Source organism: Amblyomma maculatum, chromosome 6 (genome assembly GCF_055883805.1).
Source record: "Amblyomma maculatum isolate TAMU_Amacu chromosome 6, ASM5588380v1, whole genome shotgun sequence".
In the NCBI taxonomy this organism is placed as follows: Eukaryota; Metazoa; Arthropoda; class Arachnida; order Ixodida; family Ixodidae; genus Amblyomma; species Amblyomma maculatum.
The window spans coordinates 125,120,312-125,136,636 of record NC_139349.1 but is presented as its reverse complement, the minus strand read 5'-3'; the positions used below and the strand labels follow the sequence as shown (position 1 = coordinate 125,136,636).

Below are 16,325 nucleotides of genomic sequence, written 5' to 3'. Positions count from 1 at the left end.
AATTGTCTCCAGAGCTTCATGACAATTTGTCGCGGTGCCGTAGCATTTATTACATATACCCTAAGCTGCCCCTGTATCTCCTGTGATGGAATAAAGCTGAAGAGTTCACATTGCAATCTGCAAAATGTGCAAATCACAAAAAAACAACTTACAAATATGAAACTTGTGTGCAACGAATTTGAACCTGGAATTACTATAGAAACTTTGACATATATTTTTGGTGCGAAACTTTCCACCCAGGAAAGCATGCCCTACGTTGAATCTTATTTAGTTCGTCAGAAAAAAAGTTCCAAAACATTTCGCAATAACAAGATATTTTATTGATAATATTGTGTTAGGAATGTGTGCATTAGGGTCCCGCTCATGAGCTTGACATCGCTGAAGTGCTGAGCTGGAAGTCGGAACTGGTTTCACCAAATTTCTTGTCCGGATCCTCACTGTCATCATTGGAGTTATACCGGTACATAATTACCTTAGACGAAATATCTGTGGCAGAAGTGAAGACGGCAGTTGAGCTCTTTGTGAAACTATTATCAGCAAGCGCCCACTACAAAAAACTGAGCTAAAGCGCAGGGTGGTAGCTCAGAATGTATGCAAAGTATAAAGGACAACGAAGTGTTCACCAAGATAAAAATATTTTTTTAACCTTCGGAACAGAATGTGCGATCGTAAAAATTGGAAGTCTACTCAGTTACCCAAGCTGTTTGCATCACAGCGAAAACAAATACGACGTGATCAATAATGAGCACCGCATGCTTTATATGATTATTCCGGCGTATGCCATTGCCTCAAGTAGGCCAGCAAGAACGCACTGCCGTGGTGCGAGATATCATGAGCAACAAAAGGTGTTTTGACTTTTATTAGGACTGAAAAGTTTTCTTTTATATTGGAAGTCTTAAGGATTGTACAACAAAAGGCAGTGGAGTTGGCAGTATATTGTATTAAAGAGACAGGGATGAAAATTGCAGATGCATTTAGTTCAGAATATACGGAAACTGGTGTCCAACTGTTCGTTTTTAATAACGCTTAAAGCTAGTTTGGATTGACCATGGCGGGATGCCTGTAGTTGTTGAGTGCGATTGAAGTGAGAAAAATTTAAAAACATCCTATCTTTGACCTGACTGCAAGAATAATTATATCCTTAAAAGGTAACTAGTGAGAAAAAGTAACAGACATACAATAACACGCTTCCAGCTTTGGTTTTTCCTATAAGAAAAATATGTTATATATGTTGTCAAGCAGACAAAAACGATCATTGTAAGTTGGATGAAGTTCATATTTAGGCTAGCGCAAAAGACACAAAGGACCTAAGAAAGAGAATAAGAGACGGGCACCCATGTCTTGTTTCTTTTCTTTATGTCCTTTGCCACTTTTGCGATAGTCCTCAATATGAAATGGAGCGGAGCCGGAAGAAAGACCACAAATTATTAAGCTGCTTCTCCAAGTTTCATCCTGAATTGTTTTGACAGACCACGGGCTACTTCCATAGCTATCACTGCCGGAGGTGTTTGTCTCGTCGCAGCAATAGCGCGTCTCTATATCAACCACGGAAGAAAAATGAGTACGTTCTCTTTTTCCCGCTGCTTTTCCGTTCAAATAATTTCTACGCCTTATCATACTCACGGCTCCCAGAGGCTCATTCCCACCGAGGGAGCCGGCGAACTTGCTAACTCTCTTAGTCCTGAAAGTACTGCAATAAATAAATGACACCACTGCGTAACGTCGTCGGTTGCGTCGGTTTTTTATTGGCTGCACTTAGATGGTTAGTAGCAACGTGCGTGGGCCCTGCGTCGGTTAGGGTCCGCCATTTCGAGTAGGCTTCCTAATTTTTTTCTCTCTTCCAGAAGTACAAGAAAGACGCCCTAACGAGTCGATGCTACGCGCCCACGCCGCTACAGATCGACCAGAGCCCGGAAAGAGTTACGACGTGTCTGCCGTCGCTAGGATCGTTACGAGCCGCCCGCTATACACCTGGCAAGCCCAGGCGGCATTTGCCATCTGCTGTTTCTTCGGCTTAGGGCTCGCGAACAGGCAATTTTCGGCGGCTTTTTGCACTTATGACCATGCGGAGCCTCGTTCATGCTCAGAACTCCTTCGGAAGCGCGTGGGGTATAGTTAGGTTTGAGTGTGAATGAAAAGAGATAAGCTGTGTGATGTTCAGTCTCTTGATTAATAAATGATTACAATTTGGCGAAGCGCAGCAGACGCTCTCAGTTGTCTTGTCAACTTTCAGGTTTATTGGCATTTTCTATAAGTTTTGGTTAAAAACAACGATTGAGGAGAAGTATAAAGGCGGTAAAACAATATGAGAGTATTGGTTACCGTATGGGGGCAAAAACAGAGGATGTACAGCTTTCGTGAAAAGTTTGCAGCCCAGAGGGTTTGTTTTTAAGCCCTAAATTAGGACCTCTTCAACAATCTTGGAAGTCCTGGCTATTGGAGAAGGTAGGACGAAAAATGTTCTTGCCTTCAGCAACTTTGGAAACCTGGGAATGCATTACGAGCCACATAGTATGGCTCAGAAGTAGACCCCCTGGGTTCTAAACGTTTGACAAAGACTGTACGTCAGAAATTTGAGACCTTAGGCCATTGACTATCATATAGTCTTTGCCTCTCATAATTCTTTCTAAAAATGTACGACGACATCTGTCGGTAGCAAAGAAAGCAACAACTGACGGAACTGTAGAGGAATAACACTACAGCATTATGTGACAAGGTCTCCGGTCTCCCTGCGTTGATATATTCTCTCTCACCAATTCTCCAGTAAGAAGATAATCCACTTAATTTGCGGCTGCGCCACACAGTGTCCGCCTATCCACCGCAGCGTGCTGGTGCAGTACACCTAGCCGTGACAACTGCTGATGTCATTTTGCAAGAACAACAATATGGCATTCTTAGGAATATAGTGTACCGGTGAGGGCATTGTTAGACAGCGTGGTATTCTGTTTTAAATGCTGTCACGCCTTCCCTAATAGACAAAACATATAACCTGCCGATGAGAACACGCACTAGCTCCCACAGTTAGCATGCCCATATACCACGGTTTTCAGCGCCAATTATGCAACATGTGAAAGATGGTAGAAGGCAAAAGCGTGCTCCGTCAATCATTTTCCGCAGCTGGGCACCCTATGGCTCAAGTAGTTAGTAATGAGCGTACGAAATCGGCTTCTAAGCTGCTTAGAGGCAGACAAAGAATGTATTAAATAACAGAGAGAGAATTTAAGTATAAACTGCCGCTGAAAACATCCTGACGTAAAAGACGGCCGGGTTGCCGTTTTCAGGAGAAAAGGCAGAAAATAAGCGGAATGCAGAAAATGTTTCGGCAAAGTAAAACACCCTCGTATTAACATACCATCTTTGCATTCCGTGTAGATACATAAAACAAAACCCCAGGAAACCTTACGAATAATGCAGATTATAATCCAATATCTTGATGATGGCGCAAAAAATGCACAGTGCACAGCGCATGAAAAAAGAATAATGGACATTAAAGTTACTCAATGTTTTCCATGATATTGACTTTGGCTAATGAAAAGTTCAGTCCATGATATTTTCCCAGGGCAGACTTAGAGACGTAGTAAAGAATAATTCAGTGTGCCGGACGTATGACGAAATCATCATTTGGCGCTCGTGCACAAGCGCTTTGCATAATGACAATCGATTGGAAGTGTGCATCTGAGAAAGTGCTGTCCAAGCTAGGACTGAAAGATGGAATTACCTGAAATTCGAATTTCTTTTACAAAAGTCTTCCAAATTTTCAATATTTTTATCACAATGACGGTAAATATTGTGCAGATAACACAGATGTCTGCGCTGTAAACTGTGGAGATAGAGAGGTGTGTTTGGTCGTACAAGAAAACGCGAAATGCGGAGATTAGTTCAGCCATGTTTCAGTTGAGTACATTGGTCGTGTTCTCTTTTTCTGACTGTCTTAAATTATTTATTTTGTTTATTTTTATTCACAAACGCCTTAAGCGTCAAAGCATTGAAGATGAGAGTGGTTCAATACATTACAATAATACGCAACACGTGATGAAAATAATAGTTATACGATTCTAGCGTGGTCAGTTTCATAAATATAACAAAGCGGAATCTGTTTATGATGGAAATATTTACTGTGGATGCAGTGAGGTGGTTCCAGTCACTTTTTTGAAGGAAGTGAGATGATGAAGAGACAGTGCTGCCTCTCCGAACAGCTGTGGAATGCTGAGAGTGCCGAGGTTACAAGTTAGTTGGAGGAGGCATGAATACCTAAGCTAGTGTGGGATGATGGAATATTTTCAAAAAGAGGCACAGACGGAAGGTACTTTGGTGATCCTTCAAATTAGCAAACTTTAGATTAGATTTTATTAAAGTTATGCTAGCGCTGACTATATAGTCGGAATAATGGAACTTGCCGCATAATATTCAACCATTTCTTGTTTATCGATAACAGTGACGTGATTAGTGTCCCAGAATGAAACGGTATACTCCGATTTGCACCTAGCTAAACTTTCCTATAGTATGAGCTTTATGGGGAGGAAAACGAGAAGTTTCTTCTTCAATGTCCTTAAGTAGGATTAGCACTATTAATGACATGATTGATGTGTAAGTTTCATGTTAAATGTTTTGTTAGATGAACATCCAAGTATATATAGACCATGTTTTCTGTAATTGGGATCCATTTTCACAGTAAAGAGGAAAGGCATTAAAACCGGCTGAGACCTGCACAACAATCGTAAATAGTTGCAGATTATTTAATAATAGCGAAGCTCAAAAGGTAGTTCCCTGCCAGACACTATACGAAACAAGCTTTGAGTGGTGAAATGTTGAGGTGTCACATTATTTAGTCCTTCATTCCTGTCGAACACTTTAAATGACTGAACTGCATTTTTTTGCTTTAATCACAGTTTTGGTCCTGTATATTCTTTTCTGCACTTTAACTCGCGCAAGGCGTGGTTTACCTAAACTAATTTCAAGTTTATTTTGTGCTGTAGTATTATTAGTGTGAGTGAACACGACAGTTTTCCTAGTTAGCTCTCAGTGTTTTCTACCTAGTATAAAGCTTGCCTTGTTTTGCTTTTCAACAACTTAAGGCAGAGTAGTGGCGTCCTCGCATTTTCCATCCTTGCCTTGAGTGATGTGCTGTTTTTCTGTTCTTCGCTTCCCTTGACCTCGACACCCTTGCAAACAATGCCACCTGAATTCTCCCATTCCACCTCGTGCAAGGCGGAAAAGCTAGGGTTATTCACGGGCTACACTACCAGATATTGTTGACACGGACACATCTACATTAAGCCGCCTAGTTATTATGCCATAAAGAATCTAGAGGACTTCGCCCAACACATCTTCGACTATTGCCGTTGCTCTGTACGCTGTTTAACGAAGAATATTGCGTACGTGACCGCGCACAACTGCATAATCGTCCCCGCTTGGCATTAACACCCCGTTGCTTAACCGCGCTCTACCGACCACCCGTGCTTCCATCGCAGCCGCACATCTAGAAAGGTGGCGCAGGCGCACAGGAATCTGGAGCTTCCCTTTGATGCGCAGCCATGCTGCCCAGGATTCACTTTAAGAGTGCACAACATGGTACACGCTTGCGATCCACCACCAACACAGTGATCAAATACAGTGTCGTATATCAGACAGTGCAAGATGCTGTATGTGACTTCATCAGCTATTGCATGCCGATCCTCAAGGAGCGACGCTCTCAGCAGAAAGGGATGTGTGATGGAAGTGAAAGTTGGATTGCGCTCCCTAAGTTTACTCTCAGTTTTTTTTAATATTTTCTCCTTTATTTTTGTGAGAAATTGCATGGTGATTATGTCGTTAAAGGAGGAGGAGGCCAATGTATCATAAATTTTATCGTCCAGATTGCTACGCAACAACGTGCCGTCAAACCTGAGTAGGGCGTGCTGTAATGCAGAAGCATGCTCTGCATTCTCAGGTTTCACTGAAGCCTGCTTTGAGTAGCAAATCGAAAAAAAAAAACTTGTTGCTGATGGATTTCGCTCCCAGGTTAAGGCAAAGAGATAAACTTTTCTTGCCACTACGTTATACCCCTGCGCTATTACATCCGCGGGCCTCTTCACGCTGTAAGCTGCAGAGTCTTTCACGGAGTCCTTCTGATATCATTTTCGTCGCCATCTCATCGTCTCTGCTCAGAAAGTTACACCAAAAACCTTATGAACGCATGAGAATTAATTAGGCACTGTTACAAGACGGGACGAAACTAGGCTAAACGAATGTAAACTTGGTTAACGAGCCTTATGTTCATAATCCAGGATGTATATCGGTGATGAGACAACTTAAACATCCCCCTCATTTTTTTTTTATCGGAACACAACTTGATTTTCGGCGTTCAACATATGCCTTAAGTGAGATTAACTAGTTTCACCGCCCTGCGAAGGCCACACTTTTCGTGCGCTACTTATACGTAAAATCTGGAAGTTTGTCACTGCCAGAGAGACTGTCTAAAGCAGCAGTTGTGTTCTAAGTTTATGATAGCAACTGCTTCTTCCCACTGCAAGCGGCTGTTGGCGTGAAAACATTTTATATGCTTAAGCATTAAGTGGCTGTATTTGAGAAGTTTGTCCCCTGAATTTTGTAGGCAGGATTGCGTCAATGTGAATGAAGATAAAAAAACGCAGATGGTTACAGTCGATATAGGATGAAACAACCGTCGCCGGGGAAAAATTCGTTACAGGTTCAGTTATTCGTTAATTCAGTAGAACTTATTAAGTGAACTTGATCACAAATTGATGTGATTACAGTGGACCTGTCGAAAGCATTTGACAGAGTGTGTGATACGAAACTTTTGCACAAACTGCAAGAGTTCGGTATCGACGTGCAAATTATCAGTTGGATTCAGGCTTACTTGTTGAACAGAGAACAGTTTGTGGTTATTGGTAATGCTTACTCATCAACATCACTAGTGTCCTCCGGTGTACCGCAGGGGTCTGTTCATGGTCCCATATTATTTTTGTTGTACATAAATGACATTGTAAAGGACATACACCCTCTCGTTGAAGCTCGATTATTTGCTGATGACATCGTAATATTCTGTCGCATAAAAAGCCTGCAAGACCAAGTCCTTTTGAATGACTCTTTAAAAGTTGTGTATGAATGGTGTGTTAAGTGGGACATGGAAATCAATTTTGAAAAGTCAATTACTATGACTGTGTCGAACAAGAAAACCCCATTAATGTTTCCGTATATAGTTAATAACATTGAAATAAAACGTTCCAATAGATTAAAATATTTAGGTGTTACGATTTCTCATGATTTGAACTGGAGTGATCATGTATAGAATATTTGTGGAGCAGCCCAACGAAAGCTTGGATTCCTACGGCGAAAGTTAAGAGATGCGCCACCGCCTGTCAAACAAAAAGCTTATAAATCATTGGCAAGGCCAAGTCTGGAATACGCGAGCATATTTTGGGATCCAAACAAGAAATATCTCATAGATAAGCTTGAACGGATGCAGAGATTAGCAGTGAGGTTCGTGTTTTCTCGCTATCGAAGAACACAGTCCGCAACCGAACTTATTTCACTTGCTGAGCTACAAACCTTGGCTATTCTTAGAAAAATTGCTAGGCTCAAGTTCCTTTATCAATTTTATAACAATAAACTCAATTTGTATTCCGGCTTGTACTTGCGGCCGACCGGGAGACTGTCATCTCGCACTAATCATTCCTTTGCAGTGATGTCGTACGTGCCAAGAGTTGATGCGTTTAAATTTTCGTTTCTGCCTAAAACTATCATTGAATGGAACAACCTTGACCGAAGCGTATTTGAAAAAACTTGTTCTTTAGAAACTTTTGAGAAAGAGTTGGAAATTTGTTGTGCCGCTTAAATGTACATTGCCCACCCTGTAACAGCCCGGAAGGGCTAACAGTACTTGCAAATAAATAAAAATAAATAAAGACCTAGCCAACAGGAGTAATGACGGCGCCCAAAATGATCACGTACTACACTTCCATAGTCTCGTACCACACTTCCGGTTAAGTGACCTACGAGGACGTCGGAATAGTGACAATGTCGACATCGGTGTGTGACGTCATGAGAGCAGTGCAGAATCTGAAATGGAGAAATGCGAAAACCTGAGCGTGGCTTCTGCACAGTGTAAAATCACGCGCCCTTTGTCGAACACAACCAGCGTACCGTTGAACGCATCAAACTTCACCGTCGTTCTACAATTGGTTTACAGGAAATTACAGGCAGAGTACCTGTCACTCACGGAATCTCGCTAACACATCTCGTGGACAAATCTCATTGGTACGAGATTTTCAATATGGGCCTAGAAAGGCTTTGGTTTAAAAAAATGAAAGAAAATGCGCTGCTTGCTACACAATTTCCTCAACCGCACAGATCCTATCATAATTTCCGCAGTTTTCATCTCTCCAAAGGGTGCGCGATGCACCGCGCGCAGCAGAAGCGCTCAGGCTTACGCATTTCTTAACTGTAGATTGTACAGTGCTCTCATAAACGTTTTACGATAGTTACATTTTCTACTTATCGCCATTCGCACTCGGCTTTACTAGTTTCTTGTACGTATATTGCTAGCGAAAGTAGAAAAGTAATAGTCATATATAAAGGGTACCAAAATTTTCAAAGTTTTTGTGCCTTTCGGAAGGTTTTCGCTTAGACTTGCTCTATAGCCTTCCAGCTCTACCTACCCGAATTTCCCTAGCCTTCCTTCAAAAAAACCTGCGGCGTGCCATTGCTACTATCATCATCATCAGCCTGATTATACCCACTGCAGGGCGAAGGCCTCTCCCATATTTCTCCACTTAACCCGGTTCTGTGCTAGCTGCATCCACTTGACCCCTGCGAACTTCTTAATCTCATCCGCCCACCTTACTTTCTGCCGCCCCCTGCTACGCTTTCCTTCCCTTGGAATCCAGTTTGTTACCCTCAGCGACTATCGGTTATCCTCTCTTCGCACTACATGTCCTGCCCATGTCCATTTCTTCTTCTTAATTTCTATTAGAATGTCGGTAACTTGAGTTATTTCTCTGACCCATTCTGCACGCTTTCTATCTCTTAATGTTACCCCTACCATTTTTCGTTCCATAGCCCTCTGGGTTGTCCTCAACTTAAGTAGAACTCTCTTGGTTAGCCTCTACGTTTCAGCCCCATAGGTGAGTACAGGCAAGATGCAACTGTTGTATACTTTCCTCTTGAGTGATACCGGTAAGCTGCTAGTCATAATCTGCGAGTTCTTGCCAAATGCGCTCCATCCCAATCGTATTCTTCTTGTTATTTCTTTTTCGTGGTCCGGATCTGCGGTTACTACCTGTCCTAAGTAGACATATTCGCCTACCACTTCCAGTATTTCGCTACCTAATGTAAACTGCTGTTCCTTCCCGAGGCTGTTGAACATTACCTTAGTCTTCTGCATATTGATTTTCAATCCTACCTTTCTACTTTTCCTGCCTAGGTCATCAATCATTATTTGCAGTTCATCCCCCTAGTTGCTTAGCAAGGCAATGTCATCAGCAAATTGCAGATTACTGAGGTATTCTCCATCTACCCTTATCCCTAACTGCTCCCATTCCAAGTCTCTGAATACTTCCTCTAAACAAGCTGTGAATAGTACTGGGGAGATTGTGTCTCCTTGCCTAACACATTTCTTTATGGGAATTTTGTTACTTTCTTTATGCAGAACTATATGGTTGCTGTGCAGCCACTATATATATCTTCCAACACTTTCACGTACGGCTCGTCTACCCCCTGATTTCGCAATGCCTGCATAACCGCCGAGGTTTCAACTGAGTCAAATGCTTTTTCGTAATCAATGAATGCTATGTATAAGGGCTGGTTATATTCCGAGCATTTTTCTATCACCTGATTGATTGTATGGATATGATCGATAGTAGAGTACCGTTTCCGAAACCCTGCTTGATCCTTTGCTTGATTGCAGTCTATGCTACTATGCTATCTATGAAAGCTATCTAAGGGATTTTTCTTTACCTCCTTAAGATCGCGCTGTGTAGAAGTTTCCGCTGAAGCTTTCAGTCATCTGTCTAGATCAAGCCAACAATACCGAAAGCAATGTCTTCAGTAAAGGTATTACAATATTTTCAGGAACGTGCATGCCCGTAGCGCAAATTGTCTAGAACGTTGCCAGTTTGATGTTCTTGATAGGTGGAGATGGGAAGATAAAGCGTATCACCTTGGTTAAAGACTCTCACTGGGCAGAAATTTTTCCCGTAACAACATTTTGCTGAAGGAACAAAAATGTTTACTTATCACTATGTTTATTTTTTTAGGACAATGATGCACAATCTCAAAACGTCGTTTTCAATGCTGGAAGTCGGAACTGGTTTCACCGAACTTCTTGTCCAGATCCTCACTGTCATCATTGGAGTTATACTGGTACATCTTTACCTTAGACTTGAAATATCTGTGGCAGAAGTGAAGACGGCAGTTGAGCTCTTTGTGAAACTATAATCAGCAAGCGCCCACTGCAAAAAACAAGTTGTGGAGAGAGACGGGGAGGAGAATACATATACATTCTCGTATATATAAACTCATTGCATTGAATATAAGCACACTTTGATGCCAATCTACGATGTCTTGCAGGTTTGAATTGAACGTGCGCCGTAGGCCGTGCGTGCAGCTGCGTGATAGGTTTGAGCAAATTGCGTTTGTCTCTATGGATCAGGACCGACTTGCATTTTTGTGAAAGACGAGTGAATCCGGATACGAAACGCCTTTGCGCTCCCAAGAAACGAAGTATATACATCATATTCATTCCCTAAAAAAAACGGAACTGACACGTAAACTGGTAATGTCCCGGCAAGTAGTAACAAGTAGATCTAAGAATGTTGCTTTGAATTAAGGGCCGTAATGCGCATTTTCAAACCAGAGAAACGCTAGGCACTAATGTAGTGTTTCGAACAGAATAGGGAGGGAAAGCATTTATATGCACTATATATTGCCTAAAGTTTTTGGATGCAAAAATTCGTTTGAATTAAATTCTTTGAAGGAAAATAAATTGCAGACATGCGGGATATATTCGAGCCAGCCAGTTCGCGGAAAACGAAGCAATGACAATGCCACGCACGATGGCAAGACAATTCTGTACGCGTCAAAGAAAGCGTCATTAAAGGCATTTATTCATAGAGCTTACCGCCAGTGCGTTCTAGGCAGCTTCTCGAAGAATGTCCTCATTTCTGTTATTGCTTATACACACGAGCACAGTTACTTAAAGCGCTTTCAACTTAGCTTCTCTGATGCGTTCGTCGTCCCTTTTTACCGCCGCACGACTTTGGTTCTTAGTTCCTGCACATGACAGAGCACGGAAAACCAGCAACTCAATCCCTCGATAACTTGGTCGCTAAAGCGTGATTTTAGCGGGTAAACAAAATGTCTGCAAAGACGCTGTGTTCATTATTGTGATTATGAATATATACAGTACATATTTTCGTTATACGATGTGATCCGCCCTCCGTTCTTTTTTAATTTTCCGCACTTCGAGGAGCGTATCGTTAATGTGCCTCAAGTTATAGCGGAACTCATAATATGGCTTCTTTAGACTGCAAGTGTTCACGCACCCATAGTGCCCCTTGAAGCGGTTTTGTGTTATTACGCTTTTGGGGATTACGCGAATGTCAGTTTGGAAGCCATATATGTTCAAAAGCACTCTTTTATTGGTTATACACAGAAAACGCATCGCATACAAAGGTAATTACAGCCTATTTCTCCTACGCAGCAATCCAAGACTTATTGTTTCAGAAAATAGCGATATATTGATGCGAGACAATTTTCACTATGTTATTTAAGTTCATCACGACAATTCGACAATCGATAAATTCGTTCTTTCTACCTGTCCCACTTGTATCAAATTATAGAGATTCGACAGTATGCTAGCATCTAATGTGAACATGAATGCATTTGGAGAAAGCAATAATCTGAAATTAGGTACATAGCTGCAAAATAAACACCAATCTTAATAAGCGAGCTGGATTCACATGTTTATTTTATTTTAGGTGGGCGACATGCGCACCATTCTGATAAGCGCTACAGGCAGTTTTATTGTGATACTTGGTTATTTGCTGGGTCTATTTTTTATTTTTGTCTGGCAGTGGAGTCTGTATCAAAGCTGCCACCTATATTGCCCGTCCAACGTTAACGCACCCAGAAAAAGAATACGACTGTCTAATTACTTTGACTCATTAGCGGGACCTCATATATTTGGTATACGTTCATAAATATATTATTTCGAAATCAATACTACGACAGGTATAACCGCTCGTTGCTGTGTGCCATTTCCGTGTCCGGGGTCCCCTGGCAGTAGCTGCCAACTTGGGTCCCTCGTTTCACATGGGACGGTTATGTCAGAATCATCCTGCCAGGACCCTGGCATTCACGTTACTCCTATAGGCCGCTAAGGCACCTTCATACGGCTTGGTTAAGGCGGGGCTTTATATGTTGGCTGGAGAATAAGAAGAAGAAAAGAAGAACAGGATGTAGAAGAAGGAAAAGAAGTAGAAGACAAAGAAGAAAAAAAAAGAAGAAGAAGAGTAAAGAATGCTGGGTCACCCGCAGCTAATGCTTTCCCTCCATATTCTGTTCAGCAGCGTTCAATCTTTCTAATTTTTTTACTATTGATGTGTGGAAACAGCGCCAATTTTCGTTAAAGTAAAAGCTGTAGATCGTGTTGAAATTTAAAAGTTGTAAACGGTCTTGAAAAACAGCTAACGGTGCTCTTTACACGAATGCGCCGTCTATTGAGCTTTATTTGCACCTAAAAAAAAATAGGTATCGCGCGACGAGAAGCTAAGTATAATTTTTGCCAGCTGGAGACGCGTCACCTCATCGGGGAGACCGCTTTAATTAAGAGTTGATCTCGTTCTGCCATAAGTGCCTTTGATCGCTGAAGCAGCACATCTATCAAGTAGAAAGTTGGTTCACCAGTAAAGTCATCTTTGAAGGTGGCTAAAAATAATTTTGCTGAAAAGGAGGCTTCTTCCAACCTTTTCATCAGGTATTTTTCAAGACGGCTAATCTAATTTGAAATTTTGCTTTGCTGCTGATGCCAATAATGCAAGGTTTGCTAAATTATTATCTTGGCGTAAAATACGAAATTCTAGAAAATGGGAGTGTTAGTAGTCTTCAGTTGCTTCTACTAGGCAAGAAGTCAGCGTGTATTCAAATTCCAGGATATATTTAGGGTAAATGATGGTGTAGTATATTTTCTCACATCCCGTCCTAAGGTTCTTGTATAGACATACTTCTTTAAATTGCAGGCAATTGCGGTCTCATGCCCCATTATTTATATCTTGGGAAGAAATGTAGACCGTAGATCATAGTTCTAATTTAGGTTGCTTAAACGTTTGTGCTTTGTTTATTGCACGCCGGCAACACTTCCTTCAATTCGCGGAATTTATTCTAGCTGTTTTATCCGACTTGGTGCAGATAATGGGATTCTTGTAATTCTGAGAGGCAAATCCCAATGCGTGCTTCCTTAATACCGGCAGTCAGGTCGCTGGCTGTAAGTAACGCGGTCAGTACAGCCTCATCGCGCAAAAGCTATTTGGGCTATAATCACTGCAGCGATAGCGTACAACAAAGACTGGCGCTTCTGGCGAGGCCGCCTTGAGCAGTTTAGACCATTTTGGACAGAAATTTATTTAAAGGATGCGAATTATATGCACGTGGCATTAAACGCGCTGAGGCAACTGACATATCCCGGCAAACGTTAAAATACCTTGTTGATGGCATCATAAGAAATATGATCCAGAGTCATGTATACGGCGAGATAACGTGAATTCCGAGCATAGAACACGTCATGGTCTTTTTTTTTCGTGGTGGAACCCGCTGCGACGGCAATGAGATCAGGTGAGGAGGGGGCTATATTGTAGGTTTTATTTAGAGAACAATGACGTAAAATGCATTCTGTCAATAGAACCACTTCTCCCCTTCTTCTATTCTCAACTTACAGAAGATTTCGATCGGTACCCCTGGGTTAATAACAGCAGGTAATCAGTGCTTCTCGGATATTGTTCTGATCAAGCCCTCATGCGTATTAATATAATATAATTATTAAGGCAAGGATCCAGTCTGCGGAAACTGCTAAGGAGACATGGAATAAAAACTTTCATATTTATCCACCCACATGCATACGACGCTCAAAAGACGGGCTCTCCTTGCCCTTATGACACTTGCAGCGGCCTAGCGGTCCCGGCGGAGGTTTTATATGCAGTAGGACGTTAATCGAACCGTGGAAACGTGCATTCATGACAAGATGCGCAGGCAACGTCAACTTCTAAATGACATAAAGCCAACATCTTAAGGCGCGTTCGAGGGCTCTATACAAGTGTATGGAAGGCTGTACAGCAGGTAATGCTTGTAGAAGCTGACCATGCTCTTGAAACACTGGTAACCGGGAGCAGCTGATCGGATTCATCTGACCCGAATAAGCACTTTAGACAGCACTGACTGAGCAGCAGATAAAACTTTTTCGCGGTGCGGGCAGTATCCTTGGGAATATATTGTAGCTCTCTTGATGTCACGACGTAAGGCAACGCTCAGTTCAGTTCAGTCGTTCGGTCGTGTCCGACTCTTCGTGACCCTATGGACCATATCACGCCACGCTTTCCGGTCTCTCACTATCTTCCTAACATCACATAACGTAATCTGCAGCGCCTCAAGGATGCCATCTAATCATCGCGAGCGCTGCCTACCCCTTCACCGGTGACCCTTAACCTTTCCCAACATCAAATCTTTCTCCAGCGACTCCTCTCTTCTCATCCGATGACCAAAGTAGCTGAGCTTTAACTTTAGAATTTGACCCTCCAATGAGCAGTCAGGGTTTATGGTCGACAATATCGATTGATTTGATCTTCTGGCCGTACAAAGATCTCTCAAGAGTCTCCACCAGCACCACAATTCAAACGCGTCAATTCTTCGGCGGTCAGCCTTCTTCACAGTCCAACTCTCTAATTCATACATCACACCTGGAAAGACCATAGCACGAGTTATACGGGTCTTGGTTGGCAGTGTAATGTCTCTGCTCTTTACTAGGCGGTCAAGGCAAGCCCTGGCTCTCTTTCCCAGAAGCAGGCGTCTCCTAATTTCATAGTTGCAGTCTCCTTCCGGAATAATCTTGGAGCCCAAAAAGAGAAAATCAGTGACAGCTTCCACTTCTTGTCCCTTGATGCTCCAGGACTTGATAGGACAAGACGCCATGATCTTTGTCTTTTTAATGCTCAGTTAAGCCCAAACTTCTCACTCTCTTCTTATACGCGCATCAGAAGTCTCTTCAGTTCCACTTCACGCTACTGCGAAAAAGAAAACAATACACTCGAGCCAGACAGCAACTCCGCTACCACACACTTCTTCTTCGTCCTCCGCTCTCAGCTCCCCTCCTTCATCCATCTAGTCTGTAAAATTTATCTCCACCCCCTTTCGCAAACAAATCCCTCCGGGCGAGTCAGGTTTTGTAAGGAGTATGACACAAAACCTGACTCTTCCCGGTTCTTCCCCCTTCATGGATCACTGCCTTGTCTTGGCGGAGGGGCTTGCGAAACTCGATGAAGTCGTGAGCTCTGCTGTGTAGGGCCACCCAAGATAGACAGGTCACGGCAGAGAGTTCTGACAAAATGTGATTCACTGGAGAAGGTAATGGCAACCCACTCCAGTATTTCCTGCCAAAAAAACCCTATGGCCAGTCACAATACCATTAATGATATGGCGCCGGAAGATGAGCCCCCAGGTTGGAAGGCGTCCCACATGTTACTGGGGTTGAACAAAGGGCGATTCCTAGTAGCTCCAGGACGAATGAAGCGGCTGGGCTAAAGCCAAAAGGACGCTCAGTTGTGGATGTGTCGGGAAGCGACCGGAAAGTCTGATGTTGCAAGGAGATATATCACATAGCAACATGGAATGTAAGATCTATGACGCAAGGTAAACTGGATGTCGTCAAGCGAGAAATGGACAGATTGAACATTGATATCTTGGGTATCAGTGAGCTCAAGTGGACCGGAATGGGAGAATTTAACTCCGGCGACCATTATGTCTTTTTTTGTGGGCACGAATCCAAGAGAAGGAATGGGGTCGCTCTCATAGTAAACAGAAGAATGGACAAAGCAGTGCTAGGGTACAACCCCAAAAACGACCGAATGATTTCACTTCGGATCCAAGGTCAGCCTTTCAACATAACAGTTATCCAAGTCTATGCACCGACCACTGCTGCTGAAGAAGCTGACGTTGAGAGATTTTATGCGGACCTACAATGCCTTTTAGACCGCACCCCATCATCAGTCGTCGTTTTTCTCATAGGAGACTGGAATGCTAAGGTCGGGAGTGAAGAAATATCCGGAATTATAGGCAAG

General features: G+C 42.6%; 1 protein-coding gene across 1 annotated transcript in view; it reads right to left on the bottom strand.

Annotated features, from left to right (window-relative positions):
- Window positions 1-10,287: 10,287 nt before the first annotated feature.
- The window catches only part of LOC146186714 (uncharacterized), a 150,359-nt gene continuing 144,321 nt past the window's right edge, over window positions 10,288-16,325 (bottom strand). Inside the window, exon 9 of the mRNA XM_084608096.1 lies at window positions 10,288-10,390. Within this exon, the coding sequence (XP_084464222.1) occupies window positions 10,288-10,390 (103 nt within the window). The remainder of the gene's footprint in view (window positions 10,391-16,325) is intronic.